Source organism: Apteryx mantelli, chromosome 17, assembly GCF_036417845.1.
Source record: "Apteryx mantelli isolate bAptMan1 chromosome 17, bAptMan1.hap1, whole genome shotgun sequence".
Classification (NCBI taxonomy): Eukaryota; Metazoa; Chordata; class Aves; order Apterygiformes; family Apterygidae; genus Apteryx; species Apteryx mantelli.
In genome coordinates this window covers 3,956,982-3,981,563 of record NC_089994.1, presented here as the reverse complement: position 1 = coordinate 3,981,563, position 24,582 = coordinate 3,956,982, and the positions used below count along the sequence as shown (strand labels likewise).

General features: G+C 46.0%; 1 protein-coding gene across 1 annotated transcript in view; it reads left to right on the top strand.

The window, feature by feature from the left end:
- The window catches only part of AIFM3 (apoptosis inducing factor mitochondria associated 3), a 63,287-nt gene that overhangs the window by 31,875 nt on the left and 6,830 nt on the right, over nucleotides 1-24,582 (top strand). Inside the window, exons 9-19 of the mRNA XM_067307321.1 lie at nucleotides 785-876; nucleotides 3,964-4,094; nucleotides 7,022-7,137; nucleotides 7,515-7,586; nucleotides 8,351-8,414; nucleotides 9,987-10,063; nucleotides 11,384-11,501; nucleotides 12,719-12,817; nucleotides 14,855-14,930; nucleotides 17,458-17,517; nucleotides 22,026-22,130. Of these exons, the coding sequence (XP_067163422.1) occupies nucleotides 785-876; nucleotides 3,964-4,094; nucleotides 7,022-7,137; nucleotides 7,515-7,586; nucleotides 8,351-8,414; nucleotides 9,987-10,063; nucleotides 11,384-11,501; nucleotides 12,719-12,817; nucleotides 14,855-14,930; nucleotides 17,458-17,517; nucleotides 22,026-22,130 (1,010 nt within the window). The remainder of the gene's footprint in view (nucleotides 1-784; nucleotides 877-3,963; nucleotides 4,095-7,021; nucleotides 7,138-7,514; nucleotides 7,587-8,350; nucleotides 8,415-9,986; nucleotides 10,064-11,383; nucleotides 11,502-12,718; nucleotides 12,818-14,854; nucleotides 14,931-17,457; nucleotides 17,518-22,025; nucleotides 22,131-24,582) is intronic.

The window sequence follows — 24,582 nt, the reverse complement described above, 5'->3', positions numbered from 1 at the left end:
ACACCTCCTCACAGCCAGCCAAAGCATGCCATTTTGGGTGACATGAGAGAAATGTTGACAGTAGGGCAGATGGCAAACTTGTCTTTACAATAAGAAGTAAATAAGTGGGGACAGAGCAACATTTTTGGTAGGAGGCATGAATATGATCATCTGCATGTGTCTCTCCTGACTCTGGGACATTTGGGTGCCATAGGGAAAGCAGCCATCATGGGCAAGAAGGAGGAATGATGGCCTAGGGAATGTGGCTCTCTGTGCCCATTGGCAATGCAGGCAGGGGGACACACTTTTCAGGCTTTAGAAAAATCTCATGCTTAGCATGCGGGCAATGATTGTTTGTTTAGGAATGACAGGTTCTCACAGACCTGGCTTTCAATTTCTTTTAAACTCTAAAATTAGTAACAAGCACCAGGTGCTCAGCTTCTAATTGCACATTTCACAGTGGACTCAGATCTGAACAATGCTGCAGCTACCCATGTCGGAGATGCCCTGGGACTGTACAGACCTCTTCCCTTCTAAGCCTGTGTGCTTTAGCCGGTGCTGATCATCCCCTGATTTTCGTCAGTAAGAAAGCAATTCGCAGTTAGAAAATAGTAACAAAGGATTTGCATGCACTACACTAATTATCAAGCCAGGGTATGGAAGCCAAGAGGAGGAACCTAGAGTGCTCTGAGGTGGGCTGTGTAGTGCCTATGCCTTTTGAGGTAGTCAGCCTCTGGCTCACTGTATGGTATCTCAATATGCATCTGAGATTTCATCCCTTAACATTATTTAGAAATGATTTCAGGTTGCGGCTGTGGATATCAAGAACAAGATAGCCGTGTTCAAGGATGGATTTAAGATGGAATATAACAAACTGCTGATAGCGACTGGAAACACGTAAGCTACAAACAGACATTTTAAAGATCCAGAGAAACTATTTTATCTTAGAAAGTAGGGAGCTTGTGCCTAGGGATAAGGGATCAAACACAGCAACTGAATTTGGAGCAGGAACTTTTTGTCTGCAAGAGTGTTTGCAGAAAAAGCAAGAAACACAGGTGGATATGTCTGCACAGCAGTGCTGGATATATTTGCTCAGCCAAAGCAGAAAAGCCTTTGTATCACCCAAGACTCACCCAGAAAGGAGGTAACCAACAGACACGAGGGGCTGGCTGAGCCTGGAAGGACTGGTGAAGGAATTGATACCCTCTGTATTTCATGATCAGTGTGAAGGTCAAAACAGTGTTAACAAAAATTACATATTGGAACAGTTTGGGTTCGTGAGTTGTTTGATGCTAAAGAAATTGATGGAAAATGAAATTCCAAAAGGTGGAATAATTTGCCAGCAAGCACCCTAATGCTGTCTCCCCTCTGGGCTGGCTTGGGAATCTGAAGGGGATACTGGGAAAATTCCCATTGAAATCCTCTTTTTAGAATGCAAACAGAAATGATAGCTCTGTAATTTTATTGTCCTTGAAGCCTGTTTAGAACATGGGGAGAGGAAAAATTAATGTCCAGAACTTTGAATATTTTTTTAAACAAAAGCCTCCAAAATTAAGATATCCTGAATGTTTTTAGTGGTCATTTTTGGCATATTGTTGTTCTTTTTGCCCCTCAATAATAAACAACCCTGAAAGTCAACTAATACATCCTTTTAAATCTCCATCTTTCATTTCTTGTCAGCATTAAGTTTTTTCTTGACAGTGAAAGCTTAATGCTTGTCTGTTGTAACCTTAATTAGATGTTGCTGTCACTGCAACACAACAGCATCCCTTTTGTGAGAATTACTTGTAAGAGGGAAGTTTTCAAGACTAAAACTTGATTCAGACACAAAAAATAGCAGAAGTTTTCCAGGCAACTGTACACACATCTCTTGCATGGAGTGCACTTCATGGTGTTTTTTGAGAAAAATATAAACGAACAAGAGAAGGAATAGAAGCACTTTGGCCATGTGTCAGTTTGTACGGACAAGGTGCTGTGTTGTGTCCTCTGAAAACATGAAAAAAAACCCAACCCAAACCCTCAGTAATTCAAATTCAAATGTTTTGAACTAATTTAACCCTTCTGTCAGGAAATAGCTGCAAATCTTACAAAGAAAGCTATAACACTCTTTCAGATAAAACAGTTGAAGAACAGGATTCCTGTCTCCTAAGACAGAGTGTTGATTTATCTATCCTGCTCTGCACAAGCTGCTGCTGCTTCTACGGTGATAAATATTTCCTTTTCATTTTAGCCTGCTAGCTTTTTGAGATTAGCATCATTCTTACTGTGCTGAAAATGGTTGGTTTGTTAGTTTCTTTTTAATAGGGGATTTGTCAAAATTGCCATTTTAATGGGAAAATGTTGGCACTGATGACATTTCCTGATCTTTTTTAATGAAAACATTCAGAACGGTCAACTCTGAATATTACATTTTCACAGAAAATGTCAAATATCTTAGATACCACTGACTATTTCTACAGCAATGCCTTTGAACCTCACTGCCCTTTGAACGTTTTCACTACTTCAAATTTTGCCCTGTTTTGGAACAAATGCAAGCGTCTAAATCTCTCTCATTTCTGGCTCTGAGCAGCTGTACCTTGGAGAAGGAGGCTGCTGAGATCAGATCCAGACCACAGATCCAGTTACTCCCGGGCTTGCCTGCCTCTTTCCTTGTGCTCCTAACACAAATGCACAAAATTAAGTGGGCTGAATCCAGCCCCTGCAAAACTTATCACTTGGAGGAGGGATCCTTAGAAGCCAGCTGAGCAGGGAGCTGCAACCCTAGCCAGGAGGGAACAGGAGAAGAATGAAGCAGGTTTAAGCGTACCACAGTTCCCTTGCATCCCTCTGGTCACCAGGAAACAGCAACACAGCCCAACTAGTGTTATCAGACACTCAGAGCTGTGAAGACTGGAAGGGATGCTTTAATCCTCAGACCAGCCCCTCTGTTTCATTCAGGTCAGGTAATGCACCCTGAGAGCACTCTATCCAGCTTATAACTTCTTGGCAAGAGCCACTGTGACAGTCATGCTGGAGGACAGGAGCTCTCCAGCCTTTGCCTGGGCACAGCTGCAGGAGAGACAATGCAGATGGACACTAAGACTGAATTCTCTAGATTTTTATTGTTTTCCTGTAAATATTTCCCCCAATGTCATTGTTACAAACAGATGCAAATGACTGAGCAGTCCTTCTGAATATTTGGTGCTGCTTCATTTTTGGAACCGATGCCTGAATTAATTAGACAAAACATGCAGAAGCCTGGGACTGCCTTGCAAGATGATCAGAGCAGATACTCTGTTACACAACACGTCATCAACAGCAATAACAGCATCATGTGTTTAAAGGCTAGTGCCTGGGAATGCGGAACGCTGCAGCAAAATGCTGTCTATGCCAGCTACCTAATAGGATTCAAAAGAGGACTAAACCTTTGGAAATACTCTCAAAATCCTTATGCACAAGCTCCAGGAACACTGGGTAAATGTTCTTAGGGTACCTAAATTACTGAGGAACTTTTTCAGATGTGAGTCGGGTATGGAGGGACCGATATTTAAAGATAGATAAGCACCAGTAAATGCATAGGGAGGACAAGATTAAAATATTACAGTGACAGTGAATATTACAGCCAAGTGCCTCTAGAAATGTACAGTGGAACCTGCACCTTCAGAGGCATATATATATATATATATATATATATATATATATATATATATATCTTTGAAAATCTGGCTCCAAAGCTTCTGCTGAAAGAGAAAAAAGATCCTTGAAAGAGCCCAGTCTCCTGCTTCAGAACAGCAGCCAATCCCCAGGATGAGCACACCACCCTTTGGCCATGGCCACTGCGAACAGCTGGCTGTGGGCCAGCAGAGGCAGTTGGTGAGGCAGGACCATGTATGCTGCTGTGCAGGAACCATGTGCAGAACTTGCAGTGGTGCTTGGCTCAAAGAAGGGGTTTGGGTAAGGGAAACAGGAACTGAACCTATGTTTCCTTCAATTTGTGTTTTTCAGGCCAAAGGCTCTCAGCTGTAAAGGCAAAGAAGTGGAAAATGTGTTTAACATCCGAACTCCTGAAGATGCTAACCGTGTAGTGAAGCTCGCCACTAGCAAGAATGTAGTTATAGTGGGAGCCTCGTTCCTTGGTGAGCTCTCATTTTGGCTTGGTGCTGCCTGCATCCCAGACAGGTCCTTCAGGCATGGCTGTCTTTCAGACTTATCGGGATAGTTTTCTTTACGGTTGTTAGCATAGTTTGAAATTTTACCTAAAGGTGCAGCAGGTCCCCCTCCCTCTAACTCAAACTCCAGGGCAGAAATCACCTTCCCTAGCTGTAGCAATTCAGAAGGTAGGCATGTAGCCTGAGCTAGTCAGCTGGGCTTTGTCCTCTACAATAAAGGATAAGTGGCTCCAGAGGGTGGCTCATCACCCTCCCCTAGACACCTCACCAGCTGGTGTGGATGACACAGTGGAGGCTGTTGGCTCATGAGGGAGTCTATCTGTTTAGCTTAGATCAGACACTTCAGACAGATACAGTCATGGGAAGTGAATTCCGTTTCAAGCATCTCGCCACAGCATCTACCCAAGCTCAAACAGAAATTAGGGAATCTGTCTTTCAGTTCTGTGCAGCATTCAAGGGGCCAGACCAGACTGCAACAGTTCTTGTGGAACATAAAATCTGCTCATCATGTCTTGCCCTGTGACATGATCTTGAGTTTGATTGAAGTAATCAACTGTAGGTCATTCTAATACACTGCAAGTTCACAAATCCAAGGAATATTTGTGATGCTCTTTGCTTTGATGCAACAATATGATTTCCTTTAAATGGAAAAGTATCGGTAGTATTGTATCCTGTCTGGTTGTGTAGTAGCTTCTGAATATCAATGATTCTTAATCATGGTGCAAGAAGATGAATTTCTGGAGTAGCAACCACATGCTGCACCACAATATTAGACATAGCTGTTATAATCAAAGGTATCCTGAATAAGAGACAGGCCTAATATTACTTCTACTTAAGGCACTAGTAAAATCACCTCTGATATCTTAGTTCCCTTCTAGCATCTACTCCTCTAAAAGGATTTTAAAATTAAGAAATGATCAGAAAAAAACAAGAGAAACAATTACAGTGATATTACATTGTCCATTATAGTGGGAGTGAAGGACCACAGAGTGGGCATTGGGGACATCTGCAATACTGATTCACTTTGACGTGTCTTCATGTCACATACTTGACCTATGTAGTGTATCTGAGTGAAAGTTAAAAGATGAGTCAATTGCAGTATCCTATGGTGGCATCTCTCTCTTCTGATCTTAGCTGTGTGTAGCGTAGGTGTCTCCAGATGCAGTTTTGCTGGGTAGCTTTTCTGGTCATTGAGGGGAAATGGGCACTTCTGGGACATGGATTAGATGCAAACTGGTGATGACCTGAGCTGTGCTCCCAAAGTGTCTCCTGTTGGGATGCCTGTGTTTGCTCAGATGCATCTCACCCCTAGTATGTGGAAAGTGGGCAGATTTTCTGGATGTAACAAGGTTGCTGGAATATGAGCCTAGAAAATTTAAATCTTCATTTTTTATGGCTCCTGTGATCTTTCACTGAGGCAAGTTTTCCAGATTTCCACATGTTCTTGCAAATTTTCTCAGAACCCCTCCCAGTTTGACGTTACCCTGTTTGAAGTTGTCACCTCAAAACTAGACAGTGTCCAGCAAAGTCTTTCTAATGTCTTTCCTGCACTGCAAATCTCATTCTGTTGCTCCTATACCATTTTCTCCTTTTGGAACGCCTTGAGATTAAGTTATGCAGAGTAGAGCATAGCACCAAGACCTCATGTTCAGTAGATTTCTACAGCATTCCTATGTTCTCTTCTGAGCTGTTGCTATCCAGGGAATGGTCTTCAGCCATCTTGTGTGTGTGAACTGCACTGTCCTTGCCAATGGAAACCATCTTCCCTGAATTATAAGATCCATAGGATAGTTCTGGTTAAAAGGGACCTCAGGAGGTCATCTGGCCCAACCTCCTGCTCCAAGTAGGTTCATAAGGACATCTTCTTTCTGAAAAAAGTAATTTTACTTACACTAAGAGAATGGACAATTTAGCTTACTGGCCTGTGGGAAACATAGTCGAAGAGCATTGCTATCCCATTCTGAAAAGCATATGGGGAGTCCACTACTGTCCATTGATTGGTTTCAAAAACACTCCCTAAGTATAGATTTGGGTTAAATCAGGAAAATCTTGTTGGTAGGTGAGAGCCCGTGGGTTTATTTCTCTGTTATTTGTTATCAGAGTTGTGAAATTTTTAATATACCTGTCAAAAATCTAGCAATTGCTTTGATGTTTCCTCTTTTTGCTTGGTTATGTGTATAATAAAATTATTGTGGTTCCTGCAGGTCTCTAGGCATAAATGACTATTAGTCAGAGAATTTATTCTAAAATGTTCAGGATTTGTTTCTCTTTTTTTTCAATTTCATTTTTTAAAAGAACAATCTGCAAACAGAAGAAACACATGCTTTCGGAGACCAGTTAAGAACTGCAGACAGTCAAAAAGAACTGTTTCCAAAAAGCCCATGGATGAATGTCTTGGTGAAGGTTTCCATGTAATTACCAGCACCAGCTTGGGCAGTCCTGAATGGAAGAAAAAGTCTAAATTCTCAAGGCCTGTTTTCAGTCAGTAACTCATTACCAGTGCTAAGAAAGTTAGTACAGTCCCAGCCGTTAGAGATATGTTTTTCTCTCTTATAGCCGAGCTCTTTTATTCCAAATGCTACAGTTTCCTAAGGTACTTTGAGAATTCATTATGGCAGGTTCCTTGCTTCAGTCTTAAGGCCTTTCTGTGGCTTCCATCTCTAAGAACAGATAAATCTCAGATAAGAAGGTGTGGCCCTTTGTGACCATGAGTTTGGTTTCTCTTCACTCTAGTTACGCCCTACATGTCCAAATAGAGCAACTCCAGCTTCCCAGGCTGAGAGAGGGCAAAGTGATGTTCTCCCACTAGTGGCTGTGGCACTCACCAGCTCTGCAGTCCCTGGGGCAGTGCTGGGAGAGGCACATGGCCACTTGGACATGCTTCTGTTTCCCAGGGATGGAGGTGGCCGCCTATCTCACAGAGAGGGCCCATTCCGTGTCCGTGGTCGAGCTGGAGGAAGTGCCCTTCAAGAAGTTCTTTGGGGAGAGGGTTGGCCGTGCTGTCATGAAGGTGACTTTGCTTTCCTGTACCAGGGATTGTTCTGGTGACAGATAAGAGGCTGTGTGGTTTGTGTGTGTTTGATTTATTGCATTTATTGATGTATTTATCAGATGAGATGATTTATTAACAAAGCTCTGAAGGTGCTCCACAATAATTGTCGCTAGAAAGAAAGGATGGGCTGTGTCTTCCCTCTTGTGGCCTGCTTGCTGTAAATAACATTCTTCTTTCTGAGTGTGAGACAGAGATGCATGAAAAGCCTGTTTCCAATGTGTGTTGAAATGAACCTGAAGGGTGGGGATGGCATTGCAGAGGCCAGTGGGCAGGTCAGGGACACCAAGTCAGGTGGTTTTGATCTGTGATGTCCCCTCCTCTCTCCCCTCACCCAGATGTTCGAGAACAACAGGGTGAAGTTCTACATGCAGACTGAAGTGTCAGAGCTGCGGGAGCAGGAGGGCAAGGTACGGCACCGGCACCGGGGCAGAGCTCATGGCTGCTACCTGTAACCTGTGGGTGGGAGCGCAGAGGCAGCCCCAACCCTGCCTAGAACCTGCCCCGCCATGCAACAGCCTGCGCAGTGAGCTGGGTGTGAAGATCAGTCTTTTCTCGTGAAGAGGGTGAAGCTGAGGCTTTCTGCTCTTAGTGGGCCTGCAGTAGGTGCTGTCAGGAGATGGCTCAGGTGGCTGCATCAGCCAGAGACCCACAGTGGCTAGTCCCAATGTGCCTTTGGCCAGCCAGTGTGCCTGGCATGCCGCAGCAGCGGGACGGGAGGGCGCAGCAGTGCTGGGATTCATTTCTTTCATTTCTTTTTTTTTTTTTTGGTCTTATCTCTCTTCTAGTCCTTGAAATTCATATCCCTGGGTTTAGCCCCCTGGAGGAAACATGTTCCAGCCACTGTGTTTGGGACTGGTTTTATTGCTTTGAAGAACTTTCTGTCCAGAGGTCAGGAGTTAAGCCGGAGGAGCGGAGGGAGCCTTGAGGCATTGCAGAGCTGGGGAGAAGGGGGCAGCAGCACACGGTTCATATTTTAACACTGTCCCTAGAAAACACCTGCAGGACCACCTGGGAGAGTTCTGAAATTCCTCTTATTGGCATTGTAGGAAATTACAGTCAACGTGTATGTCAAAAATGAAGGAAGATTCCAGCTTAGCTGGCTGCTGCTAAGGGTTTTTCCTTTTTTTTTTGTCCATAAAATAACTGTAATTTTCACCTCTCTCCCATAAAGCTGAAGGAGGTTGTGCTGAAGAGCGGGAAGGTTCTGCGTGCAGACGTTTGTGTCATTGGTATAGGTAAGGGGACCTCACCGCAGGGTGCCGAGCCAATCAGACTAGCGGCGGGGTTGGGCTGGGGGAAATGGGGCACTAACTCCCAGCTGGGACAGGACCGCTGGTGGCTGCTTTACTTTGCCTCCAAACCTAGTAGTAAAAAAAAAAAAAAAAAAAAAAAAGACAGAGACTTGGCAGTAATGGTTCACACCTCTAGGGTAATTGAAAAATGCCAGTGGAGGTGGGCTAGCTGTGCTCAGCTTCCAGGTTATGATTGTGTTTGTGTAGAAAAACCAAAAAATGCCTTTCTAGATCCTCTACCCACTCCCCCCTCCCCCCCCCAACCCCCCAGCCCCAAATACAACTGAAAATGTATTTGGAAAATATTAATGCTTTCTTTTTTTCCAGAAAAAAAATAATTTCAACCAGTTTCAGCCTCTTAATTTATTTTTTCTTAAAGCCTCCCCCAATTGAAATTTTTGTGTATTTATTTCCCTCTTTTTTTATTGCTGCTGCTACCATAGAAGTTAGTTTTCTCCTTTACACTTGGAAAAAAATTCCTTTTTCACTCTGTTACTTTGCAAAACATTGCAAACTTTGGAAGAATCACTGAATAATACTTTCATTCTCCTTCTGTTGTTTTATTGACTGTTCCAAAATAGAAGGATTTTTGAAAGCTAAAGAAAAGAAAAAATGAAAATGAAGAAGGATGAAAAAAAGGGAAGATTGTTGGAGAGGCAGAGAGGAGCATTGTCTTTGAAAACAAGGGGACTAATTTTTCTTTTTTTTTCAAAATATCTGAGAAAGAGAAATGGATTTAAAATTGCTTTTAAGCATTAGAAAGATGTGATGGACAGGTTACACTGGCATATATATAACTTGAAGAGCAGTAGGGTTCATTATCTGGGATGTGGAATCTGTAAATTAATGAATCCTAGAGCTTTGTGACTATTGGTCATTACTCGGGTAATTATACAGAGGACTGACCATGATGGGGACCCTCCAGGCCAAGGTCAGGAGCTGCAAACACACCCAATGTGGAGGCAGGGCAGTGGTGGGAGAGGCTGTCTCCTTCCTCCCTCAGGTACCCTCACAAGTTTAACCCTAGCCAAGCTAGCAGGCTCCTCAAACCCTCCCCTTCGTTTAGTAGCAGGAAAAGAGGCATTTGGTCATAGTAGCTCTACTGGAAAGAGACATTGTTCAATCAGCTGAACAAATCCATCCCTAGGCAGCTGCAGGGCTGAGGGGCTCTGCTAGGTGCCTCCGAAGAGCGGCGCTGCCTGGGTGCCCCAGCCGCCCGGCTCGCACGTGCCTGCAGAGCCTGTCTGGGGTGGCGCAGTGTGCGCCAGTGCCTGCCCAAGCTCCAGCCGTGCTCTCCTTCTGATCTGCAGGATCTGGGTCTTAGATCCAGAGCAGTGATTATGAAAAGAGCAGACCTTTGCATTTTGCTTTCTGAAGTAGGATCGTATTGGCAGAAGAGAGATCTCTGTGGGCTTGGAGGCAGCTCCTTGTCCTGCTATAATCCATTCTGATCAAAGACACAGGGCTGGGATTCAGAGCTATCACTTACACCATCCCCCTTCCATTCTCCTGCAGGTGCAGTCCCAGCAACGGGGTTTCTCAAGCAGAGTGGCATCAACATTGACTCCAAAGGCTTCATCGTTGTCAACAAGGTGAGCTTGGTGGTGTGCCCAGAGCTGCAGGCAGCCTCCCTCCAGGGCCAGATGGTGGGTAACACCCAGAATGAGGACATACAGGAAAAATTTCACAACTAAATCTGTCAAACATGTTCTTTAGAGCTAAACTTTCATTGTGCTCTAAACTACTGAAGCATGGGCAGTCCATCTTCAGAGATGCTAAGATATGGGAAGTGCAAAGTAGGAATGTGTGGGCCAACACACTGTCCTCCAGGTGATGGATTTTCAAAGTGCCAGAGCCCTAACACTGTTCTCAGCCCTTTTGGCACATCACTGGATGCTGTGATTTGCGCTTCTGCTCTAAGCAGTCCTAGAATGACTTGAAAAGTTGTGTATATAGTTTTGCAGGAAAGAAATGGAGATGGAGCCTCTCCACCACCAAATCCTGTAGTTCATGGCAGGGATACACAAAACCTTTGCCAGCAACCACTCTGCTGCAGTGATGCCAATGAGGAATGCTATTGGCAGTAGTGGTTTTTGGCTTAGGTCACACAAGCACTATCAGGTGGTATGCCTTAAGTGAGGAATGTATCAAAACTGGGTTACCTCTAGTCCAAGGAGCTCATTGCCACCAGTTCCTATGTTAGAGATGTTTGACAATTTGGACTCATGCATACAATAAGCTAGGTGGAAGCAATGTTTTCTCTGTAAACACCATCAGGACCCTAATCTTCTAATTAAGGAGAAGGATCCAGGACACCAGCGTGTATCTCCCTTTATCAGGTAACTTCCTGGCAAAGGGAGTGCTGTAGACCCCAATCTGGGTTGTCTGCTTTGAAAGTGAAGAATCCTAAATCATATCATTCCCACCTTACATCTACTGAGAAGTGCCCAAACTGTTTTTTTAACACAGTTTAACTAATCCCTTTTCAATTCACAGATCACAGTTCAGGCAATTGGGGTAACATTCATGTGTGTCCCTGTCCAGATGCTGTGAGAGCATATGTTGTGGTTTAGTGTGTGCTTTTCTTATGCTCTCAGAGAGATGCTCGTTAGGCCATCACAGTAGTTCCTCTATGGTGAACTTACACTGACATGCTCTGAGACAGACACGTTACCTTCACATACATCCTGTACACAAGAGGTAGGACAAGGTATGTAGAACTTCATTGCATATACCATGGGATGAAAGTTTGTCCAGGGTCTCCTACAGCTGAGTAGCAGCTTGTCCGTGTGCATGTGCCAGCTGTTTGTGGGGATGTTGCTGGGTCTAGAGCAGTCAAACTATCCACTATTCTTGTAGAGCCCAGTGCAGCACACACCCCACCAACGTACACTTCTGCTTCCCTCCTTCAGATGATGCAAACCAACATCCCAGGAGTCTTTGCAGCAGGTGATGCTGTCACATTCCCGTTGGCCCTTCGAAATAATAAGAAAGTAAACGTCCCTCACTGGCAGATGGCCCACATGCATGGTAGGTGCTTTTCTGTCCCTTTGGTTTACAACAGCAAATTGCTTAGGGGCAAGAGCCTCTTCCAGATCCTCAGGAAATTTCAAGCCACTTTAACAAGAGAACAAGACATTTAAGAACAGAGAAAATGGGAACTTATACAAAACATTTTGAAACGTATATTTTATCCTGTCCATTATTGCTTCACTTGTCAGACTTCCTGATGTTCAGAGCCTTTGCCCATTGACTAACGATCACTTGCTAGAGACACACAGGTGCCCAGAGACACAGCTTTCCCAAACACAGTGTGCTTCCTGACATTCTGCAGCCACCGCAGGAAGCTTATGTTCTTCTTGCCTTGTGACAGTCAATAGCGTTTTTGTTTAGCAGCCTGGCAGCTCGTGGGGTCTGTAGCTGCAGGCCCACATTGCCAGCTGGACCTGGAATGCCCAGAATTATGGGCTGACCAAGGAGCCTGTTGCAGCTAACTGAAAACCTTTCTGCCCTTCACAATAGCAAGCCTGGAAGTCCTAGTGTGGCTGGCTGCCCTTGAGCTTTCCGAGTCCACAACACTGTGGTGATGGTAGCCTTCCAACAGGTGCCCCGGGTGAGCGTTTTTGGAACTGCACCTCCAAAGTTAACCTGCCCTTTGAACACAGCACCCAGCTTAATACTGGTCTAACTATGCACTTGTGACAAGAACAGCAAAATGCTACAGCAATACATATGAAGACCCCAAATAAGAGCTCATTCCCACAGCCTTCTGGGAGTCATGCTGTCTGCTTATGCAGTGGCTCACCATGTGCCTAGGTGCCAGCACCAATCTGAAGTAGCAATGACTCTGTATCGTAATGGTTTCCAGGCCCCCAAGGGGGGTTTATCCATCCCATCCCACTTTGTGATAGGAGTTCAGCAAGCTGTAGCCCTATCACCATTGCAGATGCTATGTTGAGATAAGCTCATTAAAAAGTTGTTCTTGCTAATGAAGGTTTCTCGCAAATGAAGATGACGAGTCAGTAGGAGCTCACTGCTTTCCTCTAAGCCCAGCCTTGAAGGATGAGATACATTTCCTTTTCAGAGATGCTTGTGTTTTTTCTAGACTAAGCAAAAGGTTTTGTTTTCCAGGTACACTGGGACTAGAGAAATTGATACCAAGGGGCCTGAGCTGTTCTGAGCCTGCAGTGCAGGCCATAGTGCTTGCTCAGGGCTTCTTCATTCATTCTGTTTCTTCTGACTTCCAGGCAGGATAGCGGCTCTGAACATGCTGGCCCATGGCATGGAAATCAGCACTGTCCCATATCTGTGGACTGCTATGTTTGGAAAAAGCATTCGATATGCAGGTAAGAGAAGGATAAATGTGAGTTGTAAGAGCAAGTGGCATTTTGAACCGGAGAGGACCTTACAGTCACTTGTGCTCTGACAGCTCCCTCCCAAGCCTTGCTTGGGGAGCCAGTGCGCTGTGTTTAGGATAAGATGCCCAAACAATGCAGGAACAGGAGCACAGATGAACCTAGAAGTTGTAGAGAGTTTGGCTCTACTCAGACAGTGAGAGCAGTGAGGGTTAAACTTCACCTTGCAGGGGGAAAAGATGGGGCTTGAACTGCAGTGGGAGAGCTAGGGCCTGGGGGAGTGATCGGCACCAAACTAAATGAAGGGACTGACACAGGGACTTACCCATGGCATCAGCGGGAAATGGAAGAGGAAGGGACCTAGATTTGCCTGGAAGCACAAATGACCTTGGAGAGGTTCCTCTGCTCTCACCATCCTCAGCAAGGGAAGAGGCCATTTAGGGCTGTAGTGTGGAGTAGGGTCTCCCCAAGGCTGCTGTAGAGTTTCTGCTGGTGGAGATAGTGTCCTGGGATACAGAAGTTGCAGTCCTCTATTCTGTGACCCGTCTGAGCCAACCTTTGTCTCAAATCTGCTTTCCTTGCTAGCACTTGATGGTTTTGGTGTTTCCTCTGAGACTCTTTGCTCACAAGCATGGGTCAACTTTTCAGTGCCTCATGTTCCAGCCACATCATATGGCCCAGAAAGGCCTTGAAAATATCTTTCTTGTTTCACAAGGCCTGAAGGACCACTGTGGTCAGTGAGGATGGCCCAATGTAGACAAGAACGTTTCCCTGAACTTACACTTCTTTGAGCAAGAATGGGTATTTTGGGGGAAAAAATGAAAAAAGAAAACCCCTTGTTTGGATTTTTTTTTAACCTGGATCATTTTAACGACCTGGTTGCAGCATCATCCACAGCCTCTGTTTTTGAGACTGCTGAGGCAGAAGGAGTGAATGCTGTGACACCAGTGCAACAACTTTTTAAGCCAGCTTCCTTTTGAAGAAGGCATATTAGGAGACCACACTCATGGATGTCAGTGGCATTGTTGTTTAGATGTCAATGAGGTGCTCACCTGCAGGGTGACACCCACTCTCCTTCCCTGTCTGAGCCCTGCCTTGACTGGTCTGCCAGGATCCATCCCCTAGTGATACCCTGAGGCTGTCTGCTGCCTCTTTCCTCCAAGCTTTGGAGACCCCACAGCCAAGCAGGACAAGCAGAGCAGCATTTGCATTTAATGCCATGGTCTTGCCTTAGCAATTACACAACATTTCATCTGCCAGTATAATGGCAGATGGGCTAGAGCTTTGCTTTCTGCTTTTGGGGTCTTTGTATTTTGAGGGATGGGGGAGGTCAAAGCTGGCCACATTTTTGTTCCTTAGTCCAAGCCAAAACATCCCAGCAAAAAAAAATATGCAGAGTTGAGAAATCCTTGATGACTCCAGACCTCTATATGGGAAAACAAAAGTCACAAATATCAGGGCAAAACCTGTATCTTCCAATGCTGATCTCCTAGTGAATGCATGGTGACTTGCTCTTCATGTAGTTCTGTATCAAAACACTCTTTAGGCTAGGGTTGAATCCAAAGCAAAGAAATGAACCCAGGCTTCTTTTCCTTGCACAGACTAAATCATAAGTGTATGTTTAATTAGAACAAGATATTTGCTATGGGAATTAAGGTTTTCTTTGCAATTTCCTTGTAATCATGTGAATTCATCCCTTTTCCCCTTTACCCCATGCTGAGATTGAGGTTTTGTATCCTAGTCTTTTCACATGGGGTCACACTGAAGCAGGCTGGAGATTTTACCTTATGGTGCCACACAAAGAAAGGGGGCAGGGTGCGGAGTACCAGCTGAAAGGTCTGAGTTTGAACGTGCAATATGAGCAGTCCAGAATAACAACTGTGGGACTACAGATGAGAGTGCAAACCAGTTCACCTGCTCTGTGTGTGCATGGATGGATGTAAGTGTGTACACATGCCTGAGCTTGCTCAGTAAAGGCTGACATGACAGGAACATGTCCCCTCCATTCCTTGGCTTTCTGTCTTTCAGGCCATGGAGAAGGATTTGATGATGTCGTCATTCAAGGAGATTTAGATGAACTGAAGTTTGTGGCATTTTACACCAAGTAAGTTTTTCTCTCCTCCAAGTCCTTAAATGTGCATTCATCTAAGTTGGTTCTGCTAGGCTGGAAAATATTTTTGCTAGAGCTTCTTTCAGGCAGTTTTATTCCTATCTGGACACTGAAGTTACTGGGTATTAATAAAACTGCATATAAAAGTGCATTAAAGCTGTAGGCGCAGCCTGCTCTAGGCAGAGTGTGTGCCTGGGGCTTGTGCGCGTATTGCATGATGGAGAAGTCAGACTGTGTAAGTGAACTGGGCACAGGAGGCTAACCCCACATTTTGTCTCCACCCTCCACTCAGCACAGTGCAGAGCACTCCTTTCCATTCCCTTGCTGACTGAACACAGCCCAGGCCTGTGTGGATGCACAGAACTGGGCGCTACGTGACATGGGGAAAAGCCCTATACACCCTTTCATTAGCTATCTCAGCTCTTGCTCCCTGCTGGTAGGAAATAATGTTGCTGCGCTTATAGGTAATGGTGATGATTTGATGATGTGGTTCCCTACCACAAATTGTTGAAGGAGCTCCAGGAAAATATTTTAAATGCTTTTCATTCATTTAATAATCATTAAATCATGTGATATTTGAATGCAAGGGGGAAGGGGAAAAGGATAGAAGGGAAAGGATGTGCTAAGTGTAAAGCAAGTTAAACTGTTCTTTGGACCTAATATCTCTGCCAGATGTAAGCACTTTGTTCATTTATTGTCTGAGAGCAAATAATGGCTTCTGTTAAGCTGTTGCGTGCAATTCTCATCAAAGATTTCCTTCCCAACTGATCTCTGTGTTAATGATTTGTGACTAGGGCTGCACTGTGAGATCAGGCATCAGTCTTTCTGTTTCTGGTTTGACAAATTGAGCTTTGCAAAATCTTCTGTCTATTAACAAGCTATGGAGATTAGCAAGAGTTCAGGAGTTTTTGTTACACATATAATGAAAAAAGCTCTCCCCTAAGGGTAGAAGTCGATTTGGGCATGCTTTTCCTGAGATCTGTTGAAAGCTACTATATGGTGCTTTGGCTATTCTTGATCCCACCTAGCTGTTAAAGACTGCACCATGTATTTATTTCCAGAATATTTGTTGTCATATATTCTTTTCTTGTCTTTGTTCTGTTCTGATCTGAAATCAGGGCCAAGGAGCCTTCTAGTATCTGGAGAGAGAGGGGATTTTTTTCAAGTGCTTTCTAATATTAAAGATGAAAAGAGTGAAACCAGGGAAGACAGAAGAAGACAGAGGAAGAGGCTTATGGTGCCTGGCTCAGAAATATGACTAGCTGGCATCAATGTTTGGGCAAATGCCAATACAAACATCATGAAGGAGCTCTTGGCTGGAGCCAGCTCCTGCCCTGTAAAGATATTGTCTTAATACTCTGTCCCCTGCCTGACATCCCTGATTGCCTCCCCTCCATGTCCCTCTCTCCAAGGGTGGCCTCTTGTCCACATCGCTTCAGGGCAAGGTCTTGCAGTTCTTGGACTTGCCAGGTTCAAAAAGCTGTGGGGCTCATATTGTCACCCCTCAAGCACAAACCAGCTGGGTCTGTCACCTTGCAAGCACAAGCCAGCCGGGTCCTGGTCCTAGGGACTCACCCTTCTGCTCCTGGCATTTGTGACATCCTCAAGCAAAACTTGCTGTTGGACCTGCAGACTTTGCGGCTCCAGCTGCAACTGCCAGCACCACAAGTCCCTTATATTTAGGCACCCCTCTGAGCTCTCTCAAGCATTGACCAAAACTACCCAAAAGGGTGGGTTTGTGCCAAGACATAAGCCTGTGGATGAGAGAGCTGATGCGTAGGGATATTTGCCATTCTATGGACATAGCCGTGAAGCTGTGATCCCCACCCGACATTCTGAAGTGTATTTAAATCACATAACTGCATAAGTAACATTTTAAAATACACAGTTGTTTCTCAGTGAGCATGAGTCAGAAGATTAAAAACCATTTTTAACAGTTTTGTTTCAGTAGTTTGCAGAGTTACATTTACTTTAGCCACTGCTTCAATGCCTGTCCCACACATCCCCTCCTAAATTGCTCTACAACCGTTATGTTGCCCTGCTTCAGGTCCTCTGGATTTGCTGGCAGTCAGCTGCTTGCAGCAAATGCAGCATTATGGAGCTGGGCATGTGAGAGCTACACTGGCCCACATTTCTTTCTAGCATAAAGTGTTCTTTGAAACATTTTCCTATTCTTCCTTTCCAGTAGAAGAGCAGAACAGATTTAGATATTTATCCCAATCTTAATTAGAAAGGAAATATCAAATCATTTTAATTAAACATCTGTAGAGCCCTTTCAAAATGAAAGCTCTGAGTCATGTGAATAATTCACCGCATATTGGGATGAACGATGCCTCTCATGGTATGCACTGTTCAGCAAAGCGATGGCCCAGGTTTGCTGGCAGTGAATGTCACAGGGGTGAGAGCTGCTTGAGCAGAGCCTGCTGGCACACATGAAAGCCAATGTCAGCGGGTGGAGACTCCCTGGCACCCAGTTAGCAGGGATCTGCTACTAAGTGGTGTGTGTTGTTCTGCCACCCAGGAGGGGCTCCAGGAGATGGCTTTTATATAATAGGATGACATCCTGCGTAGAGACCCTGAGGTAATGTTGGGAAGCGCTGGCTCTCAGGAACTGTGGCTGAGTATTCAAGTTGCCTTCTCTCCTGCTGCTTTGCAGTTGCAATCAAGGACCAATCTTTGCATCTCTGCATCTCTGAGAGGCAGCTGGGAACATTTCTTCCTTTTCTTTTCATTTTGGTGATAATTCTGCTGTTTGATCTGATGCTTTTGGACTGAGGACACTATCCCAAATTGGCCATCTTCTTCTGCCTTCCTTGGCCACCGGGGAGGCCGTACCCAACTGGTAATTTGGAAGGGCCTCTTTTTCTCCTGGTGTGTGCTATCTCAGTCGCTGCATGAAATGCTGGTGGTTCTAATTCCTGGACCCTGCTCTTAGCATTCATTTTCACAATAAAACTCTCTTTTTCCCAGAGTTCAAAGAAGAAAGCTGTTCACTTATCCCTACTCAGAGCCAGATGTGAGCTATTGAGGGATCAGCACAGTGCCATATGCAAGGAAGAATACAGGATAGGGTGCTCCTTGCAGTTGTCCCCATGGGACACTGAGTTCACCTCACGAGCTCAGAACAGACCAGTGTCGTCCCAGTCCCTAAGTCCTTGGAGATATTGGGAGATGCAGTGAATTGTTGTGGTTGCCTTCTTTACAGTTGCCCACTCCCGTTGCGTTTAGCCCTGCAGAGGAAGGGAAGACCCTATAGACATGGTGCTCATCCACAGTGTTTCATCTTCTCTAAATCTTTGGGCCAAGACTTCCAATTGCCCCAAATCCCAGTGTTAGAAATGGTACCCCTCATTGTTTCTTTTAAGAGGTATTCCCCCAAGTTTCTATCTGTCAGACAAGATGTTCAAAAGCCATTGATGATGTGGGATGCTCCTGCTTATCAGTGCCCTGAAAGTTATTCCGCAAAAGGACCAACTGTCCCTTTTCTTGCTGATGTGTTCAACTAAAAAAAGTGTTTAGGCTGTATAAGCTATCCTGACTGGGCTTGAGGCTGAATCTGTGGCAGGCTTCATATCTGGGTAGCTGGTGGGATTACGTCTTCCTTTTCTCTCTCTTGCACAGCTAGTTTATGCCTTTCCTCAGAATAGTACATCTTTTGATAGGTCTCTCTCTCGCCACTTTGTGCTTCCCATTTGGGAGCAAAAAGCTTCACCTTTCATTATCCTTCCTCCAGCAGTATGGCTGGAAGCTCTTTGCACTCAGGAAGTGCAAAACTTTGAAAATTCTGCAGCTGATCAGTGTGCAGTGGTTGTCTGCTTAAGTATGAAACAGCATTTCACTGTCATGAGAGAATCTCCTGGGATTCATTATCTGTGCAAGATTCAATAGTAATCAAGTTTGTAATGTTTCATCTGCTATCCCCAGCAGCCAGGATGCTCTTTCCGGGGGCTGATTTAGTGTGTTGGACATTAATGATTTTCACACATGGTTGCATAGAGTACAGAATGTAATTTAAAGTAGCATCTAGGCTAGATGTGAGGGCCCAGACTCTCCTTGCACATTTCAGCCATTATGTGCTACCTATGTTCATGCATTAACTGATAAACTGAGGCTACTCAGTTGGGTAAAGTGCTGTCACTATTCCCTGTGCAGCTTGCCTCCTGCATCCAGGCACAAATGGTGTTTGGAGGAAAGAAGGACAAAAGAAGGAGGAAAGAAGGAAGAGTACTGTCAGCAGGTCAGTTCACAACACTAGTGCCCACAGAGAAGGTACACACAGGAAATTACACATGAAGACACATGAAGGAAATTACAGAAGCTTCGAGAACATGTGTTGTGGAATGGAGCTAGTGCAGAGCCTCTCAGAAGTCCTGAACTCTCATCTCCCTGTTGTGTGGTGAGCACTGAAGATGTCAAGCAATGGTGAATTAATCAAGACTGAGGCCCCGTGGAATAGGAACACAACCTGGAAAGACTGTAGTGTCTCTGGGAACACCAAACAGTGATTCATGATGGGGACAGTGTTCTCACTGGCAGTTTATGTTTCCGAATTAGGGGTATCAGGGTAAGAGGGAATTTGCACTGTAGTGCAGTCAAATACTGCAAGCAAGTCTCTTGGAAGAAAAGGCAGCTCGCAGATGGGCAGAAGACAGGTTGCCTTTCTGACTTACCTTGCTACCTTCTGTAAAGAAAACTCTGAGTCTCCAGTCACAGAATTAGAGTCCTTAGGGAAGGCTGTCCTTTCCTGGGGAGAGGTCGAGGACCTCATTTGTGTTAGACAGAGGACGTCAGGCATCACAACAGAAAAGGTGCAGGCTCAGAAAGTGGAGAGCTCTTCTAAATCACAGCAAAAGGTCTCAAACATGGCAGCCCAGCAGGCAATTCAACTAAACACGCACATTCTTGATTATCTCTTCCGATGGTTAATTATCCTTGCTGCCTGGCATGGACAACCATTTTCCAGTGTGAATGGTTTGCTCATCAGCTTCTATCCATTACTTCCTATTCTCACCTTGTCTGCCTGATGGAACAGCTGCATATTGTCAGAAATCTCCTCTGTTGTAATTACACATCTCTGCAGTGAGCTGAGTAGACTGAGGCTGGGATTTCCAACAGCATTGAAGTCTCTCTGTATGCCTGTTAATGCAGTGGCTCTCCCTTCATTCCCACTGGAGTGCCAGACTGACGAAGCAGTGCCCACTGCGACCTCCAAAGGACTCTCCTATGTTAGGGCAGGTCCTGCAGGTCCAGGTTCTCAAGGAAAGTGGCTGGTGTTGGTCCATCTCCAGGGACACCCTGGCCTGGTTGGTTTTGACTAAGTTCTGGAAGAACTATAGTATCTCCGGAGGAGGAACGTGCACTCGCTAAGGCCATGAGCTCAGGCCATGAGTCACCGCATCAAGCGCTCAGAGACACTGGGCATTATGGGCAGAGGTACCTCATGTCTTCCCATCACTGCATCCCAAAAAGCAGAGCTGGGAGACACAAGCAAGGCTGGATGCCACATTCTGGGGTCTTCACTACACTCCTATGCTCCCTTTTTGGTCAGGGAAGTCAGATTGGCACTCTATTTCAGATTTGCTCTAACTTATTTGTAGTGGGCTTATTTAAGAATATAAGACTTCAGAAATAAGTAGCCTTCTGTGATGTTATTACTCTGTGTTTTGTGGGACAGCGAAGAGAGATGACTTCACAACTGATGTGGCCCCAGTGAAGATGAAGTTTGCTCTGAGGCATGGCTTCTTCTCTTACACACTTGGGAATCAGACACTTGTTTCTCTATGCAGCTCTTTACTGCATTGGTCACAAGGCTCTTTGGGAGCAGATTGAATAGCAGACAGTAATTTGTTCTCATTAGTGGGTGCTTCTACTCTTCAACTTACTCAACAATATCATCAGTATTTCTTATCTTGTCCATGCACTTTTTCTGATCTTTAAATTGTTTATCTATTCAGTTATCTAATTATGAGTCATCTCATAAGTTCAGTCTTCGAAGATTGATGCTCAAGTTGACTTATGCAATGTGTCTCAGTATGTAAGTCCCCTAGCTCCACAAGTTTAGGGCATGTCACAGGAAACCGCGGCATCTGCCCCCAGTGTTTATCAGCTGTGGGAGGTGTTTATTTTCTGAAGACACACTTGGATCTAAGTGTACTTCCAGGCAAAGCTGTGCTAAAATGGCACAATCTCATGCTCCCTATTGTTACTACATAGGAACAAGCGGAGTTGCCCTTCTCATTTTGCCTCGTGCCTTGTGACCTTTTCCCAGCATTTTTACATCTTCTTCCCTTCCGCTCCACTTGTATGCCATTCAGCCTTTGAGCTTGTATTATGCCATCAGCACTGGGATTCTGGAGGATGATGCTGAGCTGGACTGGGACGCACTGCTGTACCTGTTGTACAGTCCCACAGGGATTTCATCACTGCAGCTGGCAAGACCCTGGTGTCAGCCACCCCAGCTGTCGTGGTGGCTTCAGAAACTGTGTCTGGCTAGAAGTCCCACACTCTTTGGGATGCAGGACCCCACGTGCAGTTGTTACTGTTTGTGGACACAGGCTCAGAGGTGGTTTGCTCTGCAAAGAGGCCTGTTTCGGAGGCAGGGATTAGGAAGGGGTTGTGGAGCAACACAACCGAGTGTCACACAGGGAAATTCCTAATGCCCGTTTATCTGCTCCCTTAGCATAGAGCACCAGAGCCATGCAGGGATCGCCTGCACAAATGGCAGTAACCACTGGGCGTCTTTCCTAACATCCATGCTTTTATCTGCCACCCAATCCACTTTTGCTGCTGTTTGCCTGCAGGTACCAGAGTGCTCAGAGCTGTCTCCATCTCACTGCCCCTTGCTGGCACACGAGCACCAGTGAGAACACAGTGGGGCCAGTCCAGAACGATGGCTCAGGGCGCTCCCCCATCCCTTGTCCCACGCCACTAGTGTAAGCACAGCAGTGCTTGTGCCTCTGGATGGGTCCTGACCCTGGAGCAGTGGTCCTTTCTCTCTGCTTCCCACTTCTCTCCAGCATGTTGCTTTTCGGGTAATGGAGAAGTGGCCACCTGGGACTACCCTAACTGCTCTGCTCTGCCTGGCCCTAGGAGCGACGAGGTGGTGGCTGTGGCCAGCATGAACTATGATCCCATCGTGTCCAAGGTGGCTGAGGTCCTGGCTGCTGGCAGGACCATCCGAAAGCGTGACGTAGAGTAAGTAGGCACGCTGTGGGGAGCCAACAGTGCTGAGACTGGGGACTGAGCCCAGCCGCCAGTTGCAGGGCAAGGCTGAGCACCTTGGGGCAGGGCCCTGCAGGGTCCAGGGCAGCTCCTTCCCACCGCTCCCCACTCTGTGCCCCACTTGCATCTCCCTTCCTGCCCCACTGTCTGCCCTGCTCACTCCTCCACCCCACTTGCTGTCTCCCAGCCCCTTCCTGGTTTGCTGTCCCTTGCATTTACACACAGAATTTGCAAAGAGAAGGTGTCTTGAACGCTGGGATCAGGATCCAGATTCCTCCTGTTCACTGCACTCTGTGCAAGCCCCTCCAGCTGCCCAGTCTCCTGTGCATGGCAACCTGCTCCATGCCATGAGGGCAGATGTAGTTTCTAGGTGTAAAAATCCTGGTGGTGGGGGTTTAGAGATCAACTCTAGGCCTTAACTTTGGGCTCCTGATAGATAGATGTGCAGGCCTGGATGCAAAGATTCAAATGGATAACAGTGAGTTCCTCTTGTAGCTATTCTATATGATACCTCCAGGCTTGTGAAGACAAGGTGACAAATGATCACAAAAAAACACATTGACCCCCCGCCCCCAACAGGAGTTGGCAGGAGCTCTAGGAGACTGACCACTGTGCAGGTCTGAATGGAGAAGGGGGGAGAATTGCATAGACCTGGAGGCCAAAATGGGATGGTCGCATCCTGGGCTTGCCTTGCGCACACTGCCACCAGACATGTCACCGAGACAGTATCACTTATTGCTCAGAGCCCCATGCTAGGCCTGCAGTAGGTACTTGGACACCCAGGGGTAGGACATGTAGGGGAAGTGCCAGATTTGCAGTCTGTGCACTAGACTTGCACTTGTTGGCTAGAACAGAGCCTGGAAAGCTCACAGTTCAGGGAATCCAGCCCTGGATGCCTCTGCCTTACTTCTAAATGGAGGTAGTAATCCTTTATTTCTCCTGCACCTTCTCTGTCTTTCTATTTAGTTTATAAGCTATTGCAACAGAGATTTTTTTTTTTTTTTTCCTGTTACGCTTCCCTAGACAGCCCTGGCACAGTGGGGCTGGAGTTGGCATGCACACATTCAGGGCCTCTGTCCTGTTACAAGCTCCAATACCAAATAGGCTCCACACGTTGCCTGTGTAATGCCGAAGAAAGTCCCATCAGTGCATGAAACCCATAAAGGACAGTCCCCTAGAACATCCTATCTCCTCAGATAACATCAGCTCCTGAGCCAGACCATCATGGGCAAACATTTACAAAATAGTGTATTTAGGGAGGGGGTGTTCATAGGGAAAGTACTTTTTTTTTTTCGTTTTCTCTGTTTTTAAGACTTCTCACAGAAAAGAATGTACCTCAATGTGCAGAAATCAGGTGCAGAAAATATTGCATTGAAAGGTAGACACTGGGGAAAGTTATAACATCCTGGAAGGAGCCTTTTGTGTGGAAATTAGAGCTGTGGGAGGAATGCGGGTTCTTGTCCCAAAAGAATTTACACAGGTTAAAAATAGTTCTGTTTCGCGTTTGGAGGAAAACCAGAACTTTTCAAACAATCCCGGGAGAGATGCACTGCCAGGCCCCAGGCAGCCATGAGCCCAGCTCAGACACGCCTGTACCACCTGGGAGAAGTACCAGGAACTTAAAGGCTAGTCTTCTATATTTTGGAAACATGGCCAGCCACTGGCCCATCATACACGGGGTGGCTGGGGGAGGCCTGCCCCCACCGCCTCCATATAACTCATGAAATGGTCCTGGCCGCCCTGCACGGGAGGGATTCGTGGTTGGGAGGGAGGCTGCCGTTTCTTGTGGGCAGCCCAGCAGATGCAGAGAGCTGCTGGCCCTTTGTGGTAGGGCTCATGCTGCCGGGGTCCAGTCAGTTCGCTGTGAGCCCAGGGAAGGGGTCCTGATGATTTGGCAAGCCTGGAGGAAGCAAGGCCACCTAATCCTAACCGTCTTTTCTTTCTCTATTTGCTGCTGCATTCGCACCTTTTAGGCTGTTTGTCCGTCACGGCAAGTATGTTCCGGTTTGGGTCCTGGGCACGCTGGTAGGACAGGAGTGCAGGGATAATCAGCCTCCCCCCCTCACCCCCATTCGGGCAATGTCTCTAGTTCCTGCATGGAATCACTGACTCTAGTTGCATGTTTGTTTTATGACCCGGAGCGGCCCCTCCATAGGCGACAGTGTTGTGGTGGGGAGTGCACGGTGGGACTGGAGGTGGCTCCACTGGCACGGAGCAGCGCCAGAGGAGTCCTGTGCCTGGGAGCGCATGGGTGTTACGTCGCATTGCAGGGTGCTTGTGCACAGATATGCCAGGAACATGCGCCTGCCTTTCAGTTCAGTTCACTCAACCCATGCAGATGCCTTCTGTTCCGTGGCTTTTCATGAATTGTGAGCTAAATGTCAGGAGGCGTTGATTTAAGTTAAGTGAATACTATCTGAACTCA